An 18,414-nucleotide genomic window follows, 5' to 3' on the forward strand; every position below is an offset into this window, starting at 1 on the left:
AGCTATTTCTGATCATTCAGTTCACTCTCAGAATGCTTCCCTGGTCTCTGACAACGCCAGCAGCCAGAGCACAAAACACCACTGGGGACTCAAGTGTGAAATAAGTACCCTTCCTTGAATTAGTAGAAAAACAATAAATATTTATTGAGCATGTTTATGAACCAGGCAGTGAACTAATTATTTTTACACACGGTCTCATTTCACCCTCTTGAAAACCCTCTAAGGTCAATCTTATTGTCCTCACTTGACAGAAAAAGAAACTGAGGCTCAGAGAGGTTTTTGTGATTTGTCCTAGGTCGTGGCTAGGGCGTGTTGTAGCAAAGACTCAAATCCTGGGCTTCTGATTCAAGAGCCATCTTCTTCGGGCCACCATCCCTTATAGAGATGGTATCTTTGATTCCTTATTCTAGTGAAATCATACATTAGCATGTCCTTAATTCACTTAAAGAGTCAAATACCATTCTTTTTTTAATCTTCATGGAAAATAATTTAAATAATAAATATTACTGTCAACATTTCTGGAGAAGATAAACAGAGAAAGGCAAAAAAAATCAGGTGCAATATCATAAAGTGTGGTAGCCTCCAAACGTTTGGGAATCTGGCCAGTGTGCTCTCTCTGGGGATCTCTGGGTGAATACCTGACATAAACGCTCCTTCAGATGCTTGATTTGTGAGTCCTGACCTACCAAGTGCGTCTCAATGACCCTTACCTGAAGCAGGCCCCCATCCACCTGCGACCTCGGTATAAGTTCCTCACAAACTTTGGGGAAGCAAATGTATACGAGCATATTTTAGACATTTCTGCCTGGATGTCCTGCCACTTCCACAAACCCATGTGTCAAAGTTTCATCACTTCCCCAAATCACCTCCTCCTCCTCTAGAATATTCCAGTTAAGCCTCCCTCATGTCTCCATTACTCAAGCTCAAGACTTTAAGAGTCACTGTTGCCACCTCCCTCTCTCTTGTACCCCACATCCTGCCTGTCCTCTGCCAGGTTCTGTGGATTTTTCTTTCATAAAGTCTTGCTTGTTGGTCCCATCCATTTTGTTCCTGCTGTCACCACTGTCCAGACTTCGTGTCTTCTCCTTCCTGACTGGAAAAGCCTCCTCTTAGCCACAGGCTTCAGGCTCTCTCCCCTGAACACCTAATCCTCAAGATTAACCATTCCAGAGATGTCTCCAGGATCATCCATGATTCACCATTGACTATACAGGCCAAACTCTAAGCAGCTCAGTCTAATGTTCCCGGCATCCTTATCCAGCTCTGTGCCCCTCAATCTCCCTACCCAAACACTCTGCTTCAGCCACGCTGGTCTATCTTCTGCCCTGGTATGTGCATCCCACATTCAGCATTTTGGGAGCAGCCGCTGTGCTGGGTCTGGGATGCAAGTTGAATATGACACGGTCTCTGCCCTCAGGAGGCCCACAGTCCAGCTTGAAGAATGGACAAATAGACAAACTGTTATCACACTATGTGAGAGGTAGCCTATGCAGAGTTATGTACAAGGTAAGGTAGATTCCAGGAAGAGAGGAGTGACTGGTGGGGGGATAGGGAGATTGCAGGGGAGAGAGAGAGAGATTGCTAACTGGGATCAAGTCCCGGCTCTGCCACTTACTCACTGGGTGACCTCAGGAAAATTAATTAACCCCTTTTCTCCCCAGAATCCTTATCTGTAGGATGGAGATGATCGTGCCATCTATCTCCTGGTATTTTTCAAGGATTAAAGAATTAATATAGATGAAACCTAACATTCCAGGCCCATACTATAAATCAACAAACTTTTGCCATTACTATTATTACCTCCGGCTGATTCCCACATACCCCTCCTTCCCTGGAGACCTCCATCAATTCAATACACCCTCACTGAGGACCTGCTTGGCATCCTAGGGAAGCACCCTCTGACATACCGGTCCCCAGCCCCAGACCACTCCCTTCCCTGAACTCCTGCAGTGCTCACTGCCTACTCAGTGAAAACTGCCTGTGTTATCTCCTCCTGGGATATCAGCCTTATCTTGCCAACTACATTGGTGACAGAGGAAATAAGGAAAAGGCAAAGGTGGACGAAACAGTCATTAAGCACATACCATGTGCAAACAGTTTAATATATATTATCACATGTAGCTTTCCTAACCGTGTACAACCCCTCTCCACATCTCAGGACAATGGACACTCCCAGAAGCAAGACAATTTTCTCGAAAAATTCTCGATAACAAGCTAACAAGTGGCAGGGTCACAATCTGACCTCAGGCTTCTCACTCCAAAGTCAGCGCACCTTCTTTGTGCAGCTCTTGCTAACCCACTTCCCTGACCCCCCACCAGGACTTGAAATAAGAGAAATCAAAGGCTGTGCACCAGGCACTTTGACCTCACAGTTCTGCTTGTAGGAAATAATAAAAGCCTTATGCAAAGATATAGCTGCAATATTGTTTTTAATAGTGAACAAATTTTAAACTGTCTAAACATCCAACAAGTGGAACAATGATTGAGCAAACTGGGGCATGGCCATATCATGGAACACCATATAGTCTTAAAATGTTGTCATAAAAATGTCCTTATTGACATGGAAGGATGGTCCTCATGTGTTGTTGAGTGGGGGGATGCGTTAAAGTGGTATGTATTATTGGGGGGAGGGTATAGTAGACAGAGACAGAGGGAACCCTAAAATAGGATACAACAAAACAAAATGGAAATCACCTCTGAAGAGTAAGATTATGGGTGATTTTTATTTTTCCCTTTATGCTTATCTGTAATTTCTGATTTTTCTGCAATGAACATATACTGTTTCTGACTGCATAAGAAAGTAATTCAAGAGGGTGTGCACATAGGTATAAAACAAACTTACGATTACCAAAGGGGAAGGGGAGAGGGATAAATTAGGAGTAGGGATTAACAGATACACACTAGCATATATAAAATAGATAAACAACAAGGATTTACTGTAATAGCACAGGGAACTATATTCAGTATCCTTGTAATAACCTATAATGGAAAACAATTGAAAAAAAAAGAATATATATGTATAACTGAGTCACTTTGCTGTACATCTGAAACTAACCACAATACTGTAAATTAACTATACTTCAAATAAATAAATAAATAAATAAATAAATAAATAAATGAATGAATGAATGAATGAATGAATGAATGAGGGTGTGAGTTACAGCCCAGAAAAGGCAAACCTAGGTTTGGTGGTCAATGGGCAAGGCTCTTGAGAGAGCTAGAGGGTATGAGGGTATGAATGAGAAATTTCAGCCTCTCCCCAGCCCTGTCTCCTACCAGCCCTGCTGGGGCAACTGCAACCTGTGTCCATGAAGCGAGGACATTTAAATATTTTAAACAGACCCAGCTTTGCAGGAACAAATGCACTCAGTCTCCAGGGATCAATCCCATGCCACAGGCCCTGCTCCACAAATCAAGTTTCTGGGGCACGGAGCCTTTCCCACCCCTCCCCCATCACACCCCACGCAAGGACCTGCAAGATAATAGCGGCAACAACTGAGTGATGAGGCCGGCTTCCCTTCAGCGGCAAGGGCAGCCAGCCTGAAGGCCGCGTTATTGGCTTTTACCACTGCAGCTCGAAGCTAAAAGCACATGAGCCTTAGAGAATGGGAGACCTTAATGCCCTCAAAATTTTTTTAATAAGACTGCAGTAGTCATCTGATTCTTCCTGGGCACTCAGGTATGGGGGAAACCGGAGTGATTTTAAGGAGGCTGAGGTCAAGCAGAGTTTCTAGAACGCCTTGGGAGCAACTGTGCCTGCCCCATGCGCCAATCCAGTCTGCTCTCGGCCCCGCGGAGTGGTCTCCTGATATCCCACGGCCCAGCATCCTGTCTCTCAGGAAAAGAGCCTCATTGTTAAGCTGAGAAGAAAGGAGCCCATGGCGTGGGGGAGACGGCTGATTGAGGAGGTCTAGAGACTCAAGAAAGGAGCTCCCCATCATTGACAAATGAGGAAAATGGTGCCATAGCCACTGAGGGGTGGAACCAAGACTACACCCCCAGACCCTGCTTCTTGCCCCATACATTCTCCCTGGGGTATACACCACCCAGAAGAGCAGGGAGGGACCCAGACTCTATTCTGACACTGCCCCAACTGGACAGAGTTACACCCCACCAGATTTCTAGAAGGGAGGAAACACTGTGAAGTCACAGGCCACACGATCGAAAATACACGTCTGTGGGATGATGGTGGTAGAGGAAAAAGTTCTTGCTGATATGGAGGCTGAATTGAGAGAGATCACTACTGATGTGTGAATACCTGACATGCCTCAGAGGTAAGTCAAGTTCCCAGGAGGGCTTCAATCACGTCTATTTGCCTTTTGTCACTAAGCTACCCTAATGACCCAGTTAGGGGTGGGAGGCAGAGTGATTTTAATAGATTTAAATTTAAAAGGCTCAAAATTATGTAAACTATTCCATTCCACTTCAGCTATAATTACTACCTGACTCCAGCTTACCAACCTGACACCTGGAAGCCATCTGTCAACAGTAGCCAGGGCTTCACCTCATAAATAAAAAATAAAAATAATGAGCAAGCGCTCATTCATTCACAGTTAAAGCATGTTTTTTCCTCAGCTCTTAGGACAGCCAAACTCCATACTGGTTTGGAGGAGGGCACATTTAGCCAGAGGTTTGTGCAGAGATGTCCTGGGGTGTATCAGCTCTGGAGTTGGAGAAATGAGGATTCATATCCCTGCTTTAGCATTAACCAGCTGTGTGATCTCGGACAAGTCCCCTCACTCCTCTGAGCCTGTTTCTTCTCCGTAAAGTGAGGTCAATTGTCCCTGCCTCTCAAGGTTAGTGTGGGGATTTACAGAAATAATGTATATAAAATGCTTAGCACAGTGCTCTGCACACATAAGCACCCATTAGCAGGGGTTATCACGGTAATCAGAAAAAGCTGGGAGCAAAAGACAAGTGTTGGCAAGGATGTGGGGAAGTTGGAGCCCTCGTGCGCTGCTGGTGGGAAAGCTAAATGATGCAGCCGCTATGGAGAGCAGTATGGAGGCTCCTCAAAGAATTAAGAATAGAACTACCATCTGATCCAGCAATCCCACGTCTGGGTATTTATCCAAAAGAGTTGAAATCAAGATCTCAAAGAGATATTAACACTCCTATGTTCATTGCAGCGTTATTCCCACTAGCCAGGACGTGGAAACAACCTAAATGCCCATCAATGAATGAATGGATAAAGAAAATGTGGTGTACGCATACAACGGAATATTAGTCGTCCTTTAAAAGGAATATTGCATTATTCAATATGCAATCACACAGATTAACCTCAAGAACATTATGCTAAGTGAAATAAGCCAGTCCTAGAAAGACAAATACTGCGTGAGTCCACCTATATGAGTTATTTAAAGTAGACAAATTCATAGCATCGAAGACTGAATGGTGGTTGCCAGGGGCTGGTGGGGAGGGGGTGATAGGAATTGCTAATCAACAAGCATAAGTTTCCATCAAGCAAGATGAGCAAGCTCTAGAGATCTTCTGTACAACAATGTACCCCCACTGAACAACATATATTGTGCACTTAAAAATTTAAGAGGGTAGGTCTCAGGTTAAGTGTTCTTTCTACAATGTAATTAAATTTAATTTTTTTTAAAGAAAAAATTGGGAAGGAAAAAAAAAAAACTTCACAAATCACTTCCATTGTGCCCACAGAAGGGCAAATGGGTGCTTTGTTCCTCCCTAATGGCTGAAGCTTAGAGACAAAATGTTCTCCCCTTCTCCCTGAATATCACCCCATCACCACCATCTTCTTTCCTATGATGCTCCTTGAACAAGAAAATAGAAAAGTGAGTCTCTCTCATCAGGAGCCTGCCCCAGTGATGCTAACAGAAAATCCAGGGCTGGGAACAGTTAGGAAGAGAAGTGCAAACTCTTGAAATTTATTTTCAAAATATCTCAGTAGCCCAAGCCAAGGATTTCTTTCATATGTCTATCCCCAGTTATCACCTCACCTATAAAAGGGAGTTAATTACATTATTGGGATTTAAAGCCATTAAGTAAACTAAAGTCAAGTGCTGGGTTGCTGAATTTTATTTCGGACTACTGAGTTTTATATCAATGTTGAAAGAACAGGAAAGGAAAGATTCTAAAGAGACCAACTAAAACAGCAATGCAAGCTGGTGGCACTCTGCCTGGAGAATTCCTGGAGATTCCAGAACTTCCAGATGCAAAAAGCAGGGAATAATAAAAGGGCTGATCAGTCAGAGGCCAGAAGCCTTCGAATTTGAATGCGGTAGGCCAGTCATTCTCAAAGATCAGTATTCATAATTATCGCCTGAGAAGCTCTCAAAAATGCAGATTCCCAGGCCTGCTCCCAGTGATTCTGATGTAGGAGCTCTGGTGGGAGGCCCAAGAATCACATTTTAATAAACATCTCGGTTATCTCTGCACAGGTGGTCCAGGTCCACACTTTGACTAGCACCAACAGCCTTTCCTACAAAGTCACATGTAGGGAATGTGCTGTAGGGAATGAACACTTTCCCTTTGGCAAGAGATTGAAAGGGAAGAACAGAACTTTAATCCTGAAGCTGGGTAAACTTTCAGGATAATTAATAGAGATTGGTTAACTTGCTGGAAAATGAAGTATTCATCTACACACACCACCATGGATTGGGTAAAAATAAATTATGTTCAGATGATTTTAATATTTCTCTGAGATGGAATAAATTCAAGGGCTGAGTGAAAGGTAACAAGCAAACTATCTTATCACCTGAAGTTAGCAGCTAAGATAATATTTCAACCACCCACCTTAAAGGGAAGCTTGGACCGAGAACAGAGCAGGGCAACTACAGGAATATACACCAGGATGGCTAAATACAATCACATCTGAAAAATAGCTACAACTACTCCACAGCAACCCGGGAAAGAGGTGGTGGGGTCCAAGGTGCCTAATATTTTCATAAATAACCGAAGATTGGAGTGGGGATTATGCAAATCAATCCATAGGACAATACAAAATGGCAGGGATTGTGAATCTGTGGTGAATGAAATTTAACTACTGGGCAATGTCTTTAAATTTGCCTTTATTGAATCTTGCATATTGAAGTCACATATTATTGTATCTCTTTATGGAGACTCAATAGGGCCAAATGCAGAGTGATTTATGGAAGCAGGAATAATCAAATGTAGAAGTAGAAAAGAGCACACACCTGGAGAGGCATTAGCCTGGGGGTCAGGACAGGCACCGGGTGGGAAGTGGTTGAGATGGTGCACAGTGCAATGGGGTGGCCAATTACTTCTATTCTCTACAGATGTGGGTGGTGTTAAAAGCCGATGTGTAAAATAAACAAGGAAATGTGTCTGTTACTCTTTGAACCACTTGGCCTGGGTGCTACTTCCAATGAGAGTGCTGAGCTTAAATTAAACCTGGAAGAGAATTCAGAGCGGGCCATCGTAGAAATTATGGGATGCATCCCTAGGTAAACCAAGAATACAAGGGGATGTTAAGAGGGCCTCCAGCATAGACAAAATCCTGAAGGTGCCTATTTGTTGGGAAAAGATGCACAAAAGCTAAGCGGGCCTGTAGGAGAGAAAAATTTCAGCTCCTATTAAGGAAAAAACAATCATTCAAAGCACAGTTGGAATCATGGAAGAAAGGGCAGCTTATGGTAACACCATCCCTGGGGACATTCAAGGAGTTGACGAGACACCTCTCTACTTAGGATGCATTAGAGATTATTAAAAGCATTCCTTGCTCAGCTGGGGGGGTGGGAGGTGGGCCTTGTGACCTCTCCAAAGGTCATTCGTATCCCAAAGGATCACATGTCTGAAGGGCACCAGATAAAAATAAAGTCTATTAATCACTGAGCTGTCACACAATTTCCTAAGAGAGCCAGGATAGAGACGGGCGTTCCACGGTGGACCTTGTCCCGCCGAGGGAGGAAAAAGCAGGCAGTGCCTGTGCGGGCAGAGCCAAGACATCAGCCCCTGAGACTTCCAGAAAGCTGCCACCAGGCCTGCAATCAGGCTTCCCAAGCTCCACAGGGTAAACAGGAGGAGGAAGAGAGCCCGTGGGGAGGGGAACAGGAAACAGCAAATGGCACTGAGAGCCCTAAACAAAGCCGCAGGAGCTCGGGGGAGAGGGGGTGAGCCAGGCCAGACAGGGACACCCACAAGGGCGCTTTGTGGATTTAATACTAAGGAGGCAAAGGCGGGGAAGACAGGAACTGAGGGGAGGGTGGAGAAGGGCGCACGGGTGTGTCTGGGATTATTTCCGGCTGAGAACCCAATGAAAGCTGGAGAGAGAGCGTGAAAGGTAATCCCACTATCTGCGGTAGCAGAAAATCACCTAAGAAAATACAGCTTTTTAAAAGAGGAATGGAGTGGCAATGCCCCAGTTCCAAAGCAGCTCTTGGCCTTCTTGATAGCTGGGCTGCTCTGGCCAGACACAGCTGGAAAGCCTGCCCCCTGGGGGTCTGAAGGACCCTTCCCAGCCCAGAATCAGTCTCCCGAGGGCTAGCATGCTTGGGCTTTTATACATCAGAACAAAACTGAACCCCATCCAGGAAGCAAGACCGAGGTGGAAGCAGGCACCTCCTGGTGTTGCCGAGAGACATCAGACCCATGCCCTGCTCCCTCCTCATCCTGAACCGGCCTTGGCTTGGGATGGAGATGTTACCTGCAGGAGTCGTCTCAGGAATGTCATCTGCACGGTGTATTAAGCAGCCAAGTGGGGGTCATGGAGTTTGAGTTCTTCTAGCAAAATGTTCTCCAACCAGCTGTCACCCCACCGGGCACAGAACAACTTTTTGAAATCAAAAGAGGCCAGTGAAGAGGGAGGAAAAGGGCACCACCCCCGATGTACTCCCTGTGCCCCATCTTCCCCTGGGTCTCTCCCACTTTCACAGAGACTGCAGACACTGGCAAGACGGGCAGGACGCCCGAGGAACCACTGTGCCCGGGCCCTGCCTCAGCGGTCCCGCTGCCATCCTCACTGCAGCCCCTTCTCGCCCACGGCGGAGCTCTGCTTCCTCAGAGAGGAGAAGGTGGGAAGGGAAGATGGTCAGGGACAGAGGTTTCGAGGGCTGCCCTTGCCATGAAGAGAGCAGGTGGCACCCGATATGGTGAGAAGACAACTAGGGAAAGGTTTTTTTTTTTTTTTTTTGGCTGCACCACACGGCATGCGGGAAGGTATCTTACTTAGTTCCCCAACCAGGGATTGAACCCATGCCCCCTGCCGTGGAAGCGGGGAGTCTTAACCACTGGACCACCAGGGAAGTCCCTAAGGCAAGGCTTTTAAATCCACCCCCCCCCCCCCAGTGCTCTGATAGGTGAGAAAGACAAAAGCTCTCTCAAGCTGACAGCAATCCCTCGGAAAGCTGCAGGTCTCTGGAGGTCCACCCGCTGCCACCGCCCCCGCTGCTCTGCCCCTCGGCCCCTCCCCAGCTCTGTCTGCAGACCCTAAACCCAGGAGCCGGGCAGTCGCTTGACCAAAGATGTTTCAGAAGCAAGCAAGAGAAGCTGGAGATGGAATGAGGGCCATTTATTAAACTAAGTCATGGTCAGAGAAAGATTCATAACCTGCCCCACCTAGGACAGGAGAGCGAGAAAGAGAAAGGAAGTTAAAGGGAAACAAATGAAAAGCCACAGGAGCCAAGTACCTTTGTCGGAGGATTTTGAGTTATGCTTTGGTTTGAATTCTCTGAAACAGAGAAAGAAAGAGAGGATGAACCTTCAGGAGACAGAGAGTGAGAGAGAGAGAGCCGGAGGAAAGCCACGAAGCAGGGCACTGCAGGGAGAGGGGCACGGGGCCAGGAGGCCTCCCGGGCTTGCTTCTTCTCCCTCCTGCAAGCAACACCAGGGCCTGGAGCAGCAACAGGAGGAGGTCAGGGGGTGACCGCGGTGAGGCGGCAGCAGGCAGGCCCGAGACGAGGAGCCAGTGAGCCTGAGGCTGGGGCACAGGAAGCATGGGGCCCGGGCAGGAAGGCGGCGCCTGCCATACTCACTGTCACAGACGTAAGGTTTGTCGTGGTCTTCCTGAGAGGCGGCGTCGTGCCTCCTTCTGCCACCTGTAGAGCCACGGGCCTGGGGGAGACACGGGAATATTGGGATGCTGTTATGCTGACAATCACTACGGTTCCTGGGCACGTCTTCTGTGAGGCCCTGAGCGCTTCACCCATATCTCCTCATTCAACCTTACACTACATTTGTAGTCTCTCATATACCAACCCCATTTTACAGGCCAGGAAACTGAGGCCCAGAGATGCTAGGTAACTTGCCCAAATCACTCAGCTACTCACCCGTATCACTTCATTAAATCCTCACAATTCCAAGAAGCAGTGCTACTATTATCTCCATTTTACAGACTAGGAGACTGAGGCAACAGAGAGGTTAAGTAGCTTCCCCAAGGTCACTTGCTCACTAAGTGCAGAGCCAGGACGCAAACTCAGGACAGTCTGACTGCAAAGCCTTGAGCAGTCAGAATTCCCATCCTCTACTGTTCCTCCAGCTCCTTAGCCTTCCAGCTTCGCTGACACCACATGTGGGTGCCAACCCAGCTCCCCTCAGCTGCCCAGATAGTGGGCTAATTAGAGCAAGTAGCATAATTGCAGCTATCACCCCAGACTCCTGAGTTCACACTCCCCTCCAGCTCAAGTCTCTCAAGAGGCAGTCAGGGCTTCCCTGGTGGCATAGTGGTTAAGAATCTGCCTGCCAACACGGGGGGCACGGTTCGAGCCCTGGTCCAGGAAGATCCCACATGCCTCGGAGCGGCTAAGCCCACGAGCCTGCACTCTAGAGCCCGCAAGCCACAACTACTGAGCCCGCGTGCCACAGCTACTGAAGCCCACGTGCCTAGAGCTCATGTTCCGCAACAAGAGAAGCCACCGCAATGAGAAGCCCACCGCACCGTAGTGAAGAGTGGCCCCCGCTCGCCACAACTAGAGAAAGCCCACGCACAGCAACGAAGACCCAACACAGCCAAAAATAAAATAAATAAAATAAATTTTAAAAAAAGATGAGACAGACCAGAAAATGCTTAAAAAAAAAAAAAAAGAGGCAGCCAGGCCCAGCATCGGGGCATGAGCTCCCCTCCCCGCTGCTCGGCCTACTCCATGGGGCAAGCTTCCACTGAGGCCCCCCTGTGTGGTCTGCCTCGGGGCTCCAGCCAGTGGCAGAGACCTTGACACCTGACACTCTCCTGGGGCTGGACTCTTGATACCCCCACCCTGTGTGCATCTCCAGAGAGGCCAGCATCATCTGGGGTGAGGGTGGGATGGGCTCTACCTCCAAGGATAGACAAGAGCAGCCAGAGAGGGAGCTGGCGGCTGGGCAGCCCCAGGACAGTGGCTACAAGAACATGGCAAGGTTTATTTTTAGACCTTTGTAAGTCCCACACCGGTCACATGGGTAGCACCCTAGCTTCCTCCAGGTCATTCTCTGGTAATGAGTAGCAGTAAACTCCCAACCAAGGAAAGGGCCTGCTGGGGTCTTTGGAGACAGAGAAGAAGGTGCAGCAGATGAGAAATAAAACATGGCAACATCTGGTGTGCAGGGGAAATGGGGCAGTCCCAGGGGCCTGGTCTGGAAAAGTGACCCCCGGGGGGACTTCATGGTCAAAAGGCCTTGAGGTGCACACACACACACACACACACACACACACACACACACACACACACAGTTTCCCTGGGGATGTCACAGTGGAAAGGCCTGTACGCCAGCCCTACGGGGCTCACTCTCTCCCCAGAAACACACCCTTCACAAGCAACACCACCTGCCAAGCTACCAAGGCCACCACCTCCTCGGCTGTCTCTTTCCAAAACAAATTACAAAGTTCCACCTCCCTCCTTCCCTCCCCTCCAGGGCGCTTTCCCTCCTAGCCTCCCCGCCCCCCACCCCTCCACACGCACCAGCCCGCAGTCCCCTCCCCTCGCCCTCATTACTCAGAGTTGACCCCAAGAGGGAGCTGTGCGGCACTGGCAGTCACCCCGAGGCACTGACAGGCCTCCCCGCCTGCCCACGTTGAGGGTGGTCACCCTCAGCTGCCCGCGCCGCCCCCCCCCCCCGCATCCCCCCTTGGAGAAGCCGGGGACAGCTTGACGTGTGCAGCCCGCAGCCCTGTCACAGGCGCCTGGGAGCAGGTGAAAGCAAGTCAAGCAGAATGACAGAGGCAACAGCAGACTCAGGGAGGGGGTTCTGGGAGACTAAAAATACCACCCAGGAGAAGAGGAGGAGAGCTGGAGCTGGGAGCAGCCAGCAGGAAGCGGGGGCCCTGCCGAGAGCCAGGGTTTCATCGCACTCTGCAGGGCTGCCGGCAGGGCGGCTGCTGCGCCCACTCTCTCCCTGCACCTCAGTTTCCTCAACTGCAAAATGGGGATTGTGGCTATAGGGCATTGAGGGGACAGGCAAGGGACGCCTCCTGTGGCTGGAGCACACTTCTAGTCTCCTGGAACGTTTCAAGCTTGGAAACTCGGAATCCTACTTGTCTTGCTCAAATGTCACCTCCTCAGAGAAGCCCTCCTGACCAATGCATGTTCACTCATCCCCTCCATCTCTTACCCCTACCCTGCTTCATGTCATAGCGCTTAGCATTGTCTGACATTATATTTGGTGTACTTGCTGGTTTTCCATCTCCCCCACATAAGGGTGGAAAACGTCTATTTGGGTGACCGTTATACTTGGAACCTGGCACAGGGCCAGTCACCTAAGCAGCACTTAATAAATGTTTGTTGCATAAATGAATCAATCCATCAGTCGGCTGGTCAGTGAGTTAATCATCTTTGGTTCTTCTTCTTCATTCTCCGTATCCAAGTGCTATTGTGTCTTCCTTCAAAAGCCATCTTAGGCTTTGCATTTCCCTTCTATTCCACATCTTAATCCAGGAGCTCATCAATTAACCCCTGAACTGCTCAAAGAAGCCGCCAGCTGGGGTTCTACCTCTGCGTTGCCCTACCCAATCCATCCTGCATGAGTCTCAGACCAATTAGACAAAAGGAGTGAAGGACGGGAGCCCATGGTCATCCATTCATTCACTGCCATCCAAAGCCCACTGACATATCCACTGACGACCTACTGCCAGTCCTACCAGGATCACCTCATGCTGATGCTACGTCCAAGTCTTTGTTTTGCTTGATCCTGGTCATGGATCAGCCTCTACTCTGCCCATCCACATCTGGTCCATGCTTTAGCCTTGCTAACATGCCACACCTCCAAGAATCTTCCTCTTGCCACACTGAGGAGTAAAGCATCAGCTTTAAAGTCAGACAAACATAGGTTTAAACACTAGCATGTGTTTTTGGACAAGTTACTTCTCTAAGTGTTAGTTTTCTCATCTGTAAAATGGGCATAGCAACATCTTTATTGCAGAGTTGTTGTAGTGCTAATAAGGGGGTGTGAAACCACAGGGGACAGAGCTAGGGCTTCAGGAAGTACTCAATAAATTATTTCCCCTCCTTGCCCAGTTGATTGCTCTTTCCTCTGAACTCTTATTGCATTTGGTAAGTGCACGGTCAGAAGCCTGCTGCTTTCTAATTGTATCATGACTATTAGCATTTTCTCCTCAATTTAATTCCAAGGTCCTTGAGGGCAAAGATGGCACTTCATACGTTATTATGAACCCGTGACATTTAGCACTATGCTAGGCACACAGCATCCAAAGCTCTTTCACATATATTAGCTCAGTTAATTCCTACAATACCATCTGAGTTTAACCAAGTAATATTATTCCCATTTGGCACTTGATGAAACAGGTTCTGAGAGGGTTCATGATTTGCCCATAGTCACAGAGCCAGTAGAAGGCGGAGGCCCAGTTTTCCAGAATCTGTTACAGAAAACTTTGAAGCTGATGTCCAAAAGAAACCATCCTCCCTCTCTGAGAACTGCTCACCTGACTCCACTCCTCCCCATTCCACCTCCCCATTCACACACTGGTGGGCCATGGCTGCCATGACTGCACCACACAGCCCTGCCCTACTGGCCGCCGTTGATTGGCTGGCTCAGGAGTAGACATGTGACCCAAGCTGGGCCAATCAGATTCTACCCCCAAGGTACTCTGAATTGGGAAACAGTGACTCTAGTTAGTACAGGTCACTTGGGGGACCCATAAATTCAGGAACTATGGGGCCACATGCACAGAGAAGCAGGAGAGGCGATCCTGCAAGAGAAGAGTAAAGGAAGGAGAAGTAGAGGCCAGAGCTGCCTGGGTTCCTTACTCTTTCCCAATCCTAAATCCCCGCCACCATCTTGTCCTTCCTGAATCTTCAAAAATTGCTCAAATATGGGACAATGGCTCAGCGGCTTTTCAAATACTTCCCACTTTTGCTTAAGCTGTTGAGTTTCCTACAACTAAAAGACTCTCAACTGGGACAGACTCAGTCCCGAGCAGAGAGCTAGTTGCTCTATACCTGTTGTTCTCAAATAGTGGTCAAGGGATCCTTGGAGGTCCCTGAGACCCTTTCAGGGAGTCTCCAGTGTCAAAACTATTTTTGTAATAGTACTAAAATGTTATTTGAAAGTTTTCACTCTCATTCTCTCACAAGTGCGCAGTGGAGTTTTCTAGAGGCTACATGACACAATGATGTCATCACTCTGTGTGCTCGTGTATTCTTAAATTTAACGTTTTTTCTGTTTTGATTTCTAATATGGGAAGTATCACTAGTTATAACTCACCAGAACAATAGCTTTTGGGGCTCTCAGTAATTTGTAAGTAAAGAATCCCTGAGACCAAAAAAAAAATTGAGAACCACTGCTCTACACTCTTGCCATTTAAAGAGAGGTGCTCAGACCAGCAGCACTGGCATCACCTGGGATCTTGTTAACCAAGCGAGATCTCAGTCCCCACCCACCAGACCTACTGCATCAGAATTTGCACTTGAACAAGATCACCAGGTGCTTTGTATGCACATTAAGTTTGAAGTACGGGACTATACCACAGTGCATCATAAACACTTACTGATTGATCAACTGATTGATAATACTCACATGGATGACTCACAGGAATTTCATGAACTTTTAAGAGCTTTGATTTGTTGGGCTAAAGTTACCACAGATACAATTATTCATTGTTGGGTCGCAATTTCTCTCACCCCTCAGGGAATCTCCATTGTCAAGGTTCTGAGAGTTGTTCCCTTTGCTTGCACCCTCCTAATAATATCTAGCCTTTATTAAGCACTCAAAATTGGCTGTGTATTACTACCCCAATTTTAATGATGAAGAAACTGAGACCCAGCATACTTATTCAATCTGGTCAGGGTCACAGAGGTTACCTAAACCACCCAAAGTCTAGTAAGTGGTAGAGCTGGGATTTGAACTCACGGTTCAAACAAAGCAGAGACTGTTCTTGTCATTACTACCTTAGCCCTGACTTCCTCAATGAACACACAGGGCACCTGGGAGTCCTGTTAAACTGCAGACTCTAATTCAGCCCACCTAGGGTGGAGTCTGGGGGTCTGCATTTCTAACAAGCTCCCAGGTGACACTGATGCTGCAGCCCAAGGGCCACATACTGAGATGTACAGCCTCAGACTGCCTCTCAGTCCCGACAACAGAAACGGAGTGACCGTCCTCCAGGAGCCAGTGGCAGCTTGAATACACCTTAAAGGGTAGCTTCATTGAGCCTGTGGGTTAAGCAGCTCCATACCTTATTCCAGCACAGGTAGGCTCACCTGCACTTTCCAGGTCCTTCCATGGCTCGCACCATGGATGTCTACAATGTCACTGCACAACGTAGAGCCGTTTGACTGCCCCTTAGCCAGCCTCGGGTGGGCCCAGAGCTAGTCTAGGCCCCATCCAGCCCCCTCGCTGTGTTCAGGCCTTTTCTCAGCTCCCATAAATCTGAAATATGACTTTCTGTTCTTTTTCCATCATTCATTCATTCATTCAACAAAATGGTCAGTGGCCACATGCTGGGCACTGGGCCACGTGTGACCCAGTAGAAAAAGCACAGACCTGTGTTCAAGTCCTAGCTTCTTCCTTACTAGGTTGGATGTCCTTGAACAAGTTCCTTAACCTCTCTAGGAGTAATAATACCCACGTATGGGAATGAAAGAAGCAGTGCTGTCCAAGAGAAATATAATGCGGGTCACATGTCATTTTAAATTTTCCAGTAGCCACATTTTTTAAAAAGAGTAAAAACAGAAACAGATGCCATTAATTTTAGTAATACATTTTATTTAATCCAGTCTATCCAAAGTATTACCATTTCAATATGTAATCAATATAAAAATATTAATGAAATGTTCACCATTCTTTTCCTACTATATCTTTGAAATATGGTGAATATTTTACACCTACACCACATTTCAATTTGAATTAGCAACATGTCAAGTGCTTGGTAGCCACCCACATGTGGCCAGTGGCTGCTGTAAAGGACTGTGCAGAAATAGAGAATGCAGTATAAAGGACCTATTGTCACTATCGATATCGTGTTTATGATATCGCTATCGACCTATCGTGTTTATGATGCACTGTGGTGTATTCCAGTAACGTAGCTCTTATTGGGAAGAGCTCATCACACTGCCTGATGTATAGGAAGTATACAGTAAGTACAAATGGCTATTGCTGCCGCTTCTGCTGGTGTTCTTACAGAGAAGACACCCAATTCGTATTTGCCGACTACAAGTTCAATGCCTAGATTTCAGTTGGGAGTGGAGAAGATGTAAAGACGACCATTCTCCATCATCTACTCGAGTAAGTTTGGTTTGGGCTGAGACAAGGGTTGGAAGCAGGCCTGGAGGTACACAGCAATTGGAGTTCACAAAAGGCCCAGAAACTCCACATTCTAAAGCCTCCTTTAATGATGGAATAAGATATCCATTATTTTGTAACCCCCAAAGAAGGCATGGGTCCAGGCAAGTTCATCAGGGGCCACTAAGATGATTAGGTGAAAAAGTGATGGGGCACTTTCTAAGGAGAGATCTGGCTGACAACACCCAAATCCACGGATCAATTTTACCACTACTGAAAGCAGAACGAGTGGACAGCATACACCTCCAGATGTGAAGCAATAAGAAGCACACATCACACCTAAGAAAGAGTCTAGCCCCACCAAAAAATATTTACACACACGCACAAATATCCCAAATCTAATCAAGTCTCTCATCAGATCACCAGTTTTCAGGAGATAAAGAGGATTGAGGGACACCTCAAACACCACCAGTCTGCCAAATCTAGAATATGAGAAATTCCACAAGACCAACCACCCAAGTTCTTCAACAAATAAATGGCATGGAGAAAAAAAAAATATGTATGTGGTAGGGAGTAGCAAGGAAGAAGTATGTTATAGAATACAAGAGACCTAAGTTTCAAACAAACCAACTATAAAAAGGCATTTTTGAGAAAATCAGGGGGAAAGGATCAGGGACTGGATAGTAGATATTAGAATAGTTATTTTTATTGGGTATGATAATGATACCTGTTAGAGATATACATTGAGGTATGTACAGGTTAAATGAAAAAATGTCTAGGGGCTTGCATTCAAATATTCCACACACACACACACAAATCCCACAAACATGCAAACCAGAGTAAAGAAAAGATTAAACAAGAGTAAAGAAAAGATTAAACAAGAGTGTCAAAACACTGATCATGGCTGAAGCTGAGTCGTGACGCTATAAGGTGTGCAGCATCAGAGGACCGCCCCGTCCAGACTGAGAAATTCCAGCTCCTGTCCAAGTCGGAGCATCTTAGCTCAGCATGGGCACTGCTAGGCCGCTTGCACCAGTCACCTAGGAACTTGCTTATAATACAGCTCTCCAGGCCGTACCCCAGACTTCCTACATCAGAACTTCTGGGAGTGGGTCCTGCAGATTTGCATTTCGATAGGCTCTCGTGGTGTTTCTGATGTGTACGCAGACACAAGAACCACAGGAATAGAGAGGCTTGCCATAATTATCATTGGACCCAAGCTCGGAGGGCATCCAGGACTAGCCTCTCGTCCACGGGAGGGGTAAGCATCCCGCCTAGAGCCTGAAGGAGCCAGACAGGCCTCAGAGAGTTAATTCTCCAGATGGAAAGCAGCACTTCATCCCCGCAGGTCCCGCTTCATCTGGTTTTTGTCAGATACTCCTGCAGACCCCTGAAGGTAATCACAGAAAACCCCTCTGGGCTTGAACGTGAGGACTCTGGAGGACCACCCCGAACTCCAGAGAGCACCACTCAGGCTTGGCTCCCTCCGCTTAAGAGTCACCCTCATATTTTTATTCCTTCCACCATGGATTTCCCCTCTGCCATTCCCCAGGCTTCTGGCCTTTTCTTGTCACATTCCAGGCCCACAGGCCTCCAAAGCCCCTGCCACACTGGCTTGGGAACCATCAACTGCGGCCCCCATGCTTTCCCAGTTTGCTTCCACTCTCTGCCTAGTGAAACATACCCCAAAGCAGGTGTCCTGACCCTGTCATTCTGGGGCAGCCCCAGGGACGGGACACTTCCCGCCTTGTTCTATGACTGAGGAATGGGGACAGCAGTCAC

The 18,414-nt window shown here is 47.4% G+C and overlaps 1 protein-coding gene across 4 annotated transcripts in view; it reads right to left on the reverse strand.

The window, feature by feature from the left end:
* Positions 1-18,414, reverse strand: part of DPF3 (double PHD fingers 3) — a 261,509-nt gene that overhangs the window by 97,580 nt on the left and 145,515 nt on the right. For all 4 annotated transcript variants that reach the window (XR_005018713.1, XR_005018712.1, XM_036842792.1 and 1 more), the window contains exon 6: positions 9,957-10,035. Coding sequence is in view for 2 of the 4 variants with exons in the window: in XM_036842792.1 (XP_036698687.1) it covers positions 9,957-10,035 (79 nt within the window). In the remaining 2 variants the exon portion in view is untranslated. The remainder of the gene's footprint in view (positions 1-9,956; positions 10,036-18,414) is intronic.

Source organism: Balaenoptera musculus, chromosome 2 (genome assembly GCF_009873245.2).
Source record: "Balaenoptera musculus isolate JJ_BM4_2016_0621 chromosome 2, mBalMus1.pri.v3, whole genome shotgun sequence".
Taxonomy (NCBI): domain Eukaryota; kingdom Metazoa; phylum Chordata; class Mammalia; order Artiodactyla; family Balaenopteridae; genus Balaenoptera; species Balaenoptera musculus.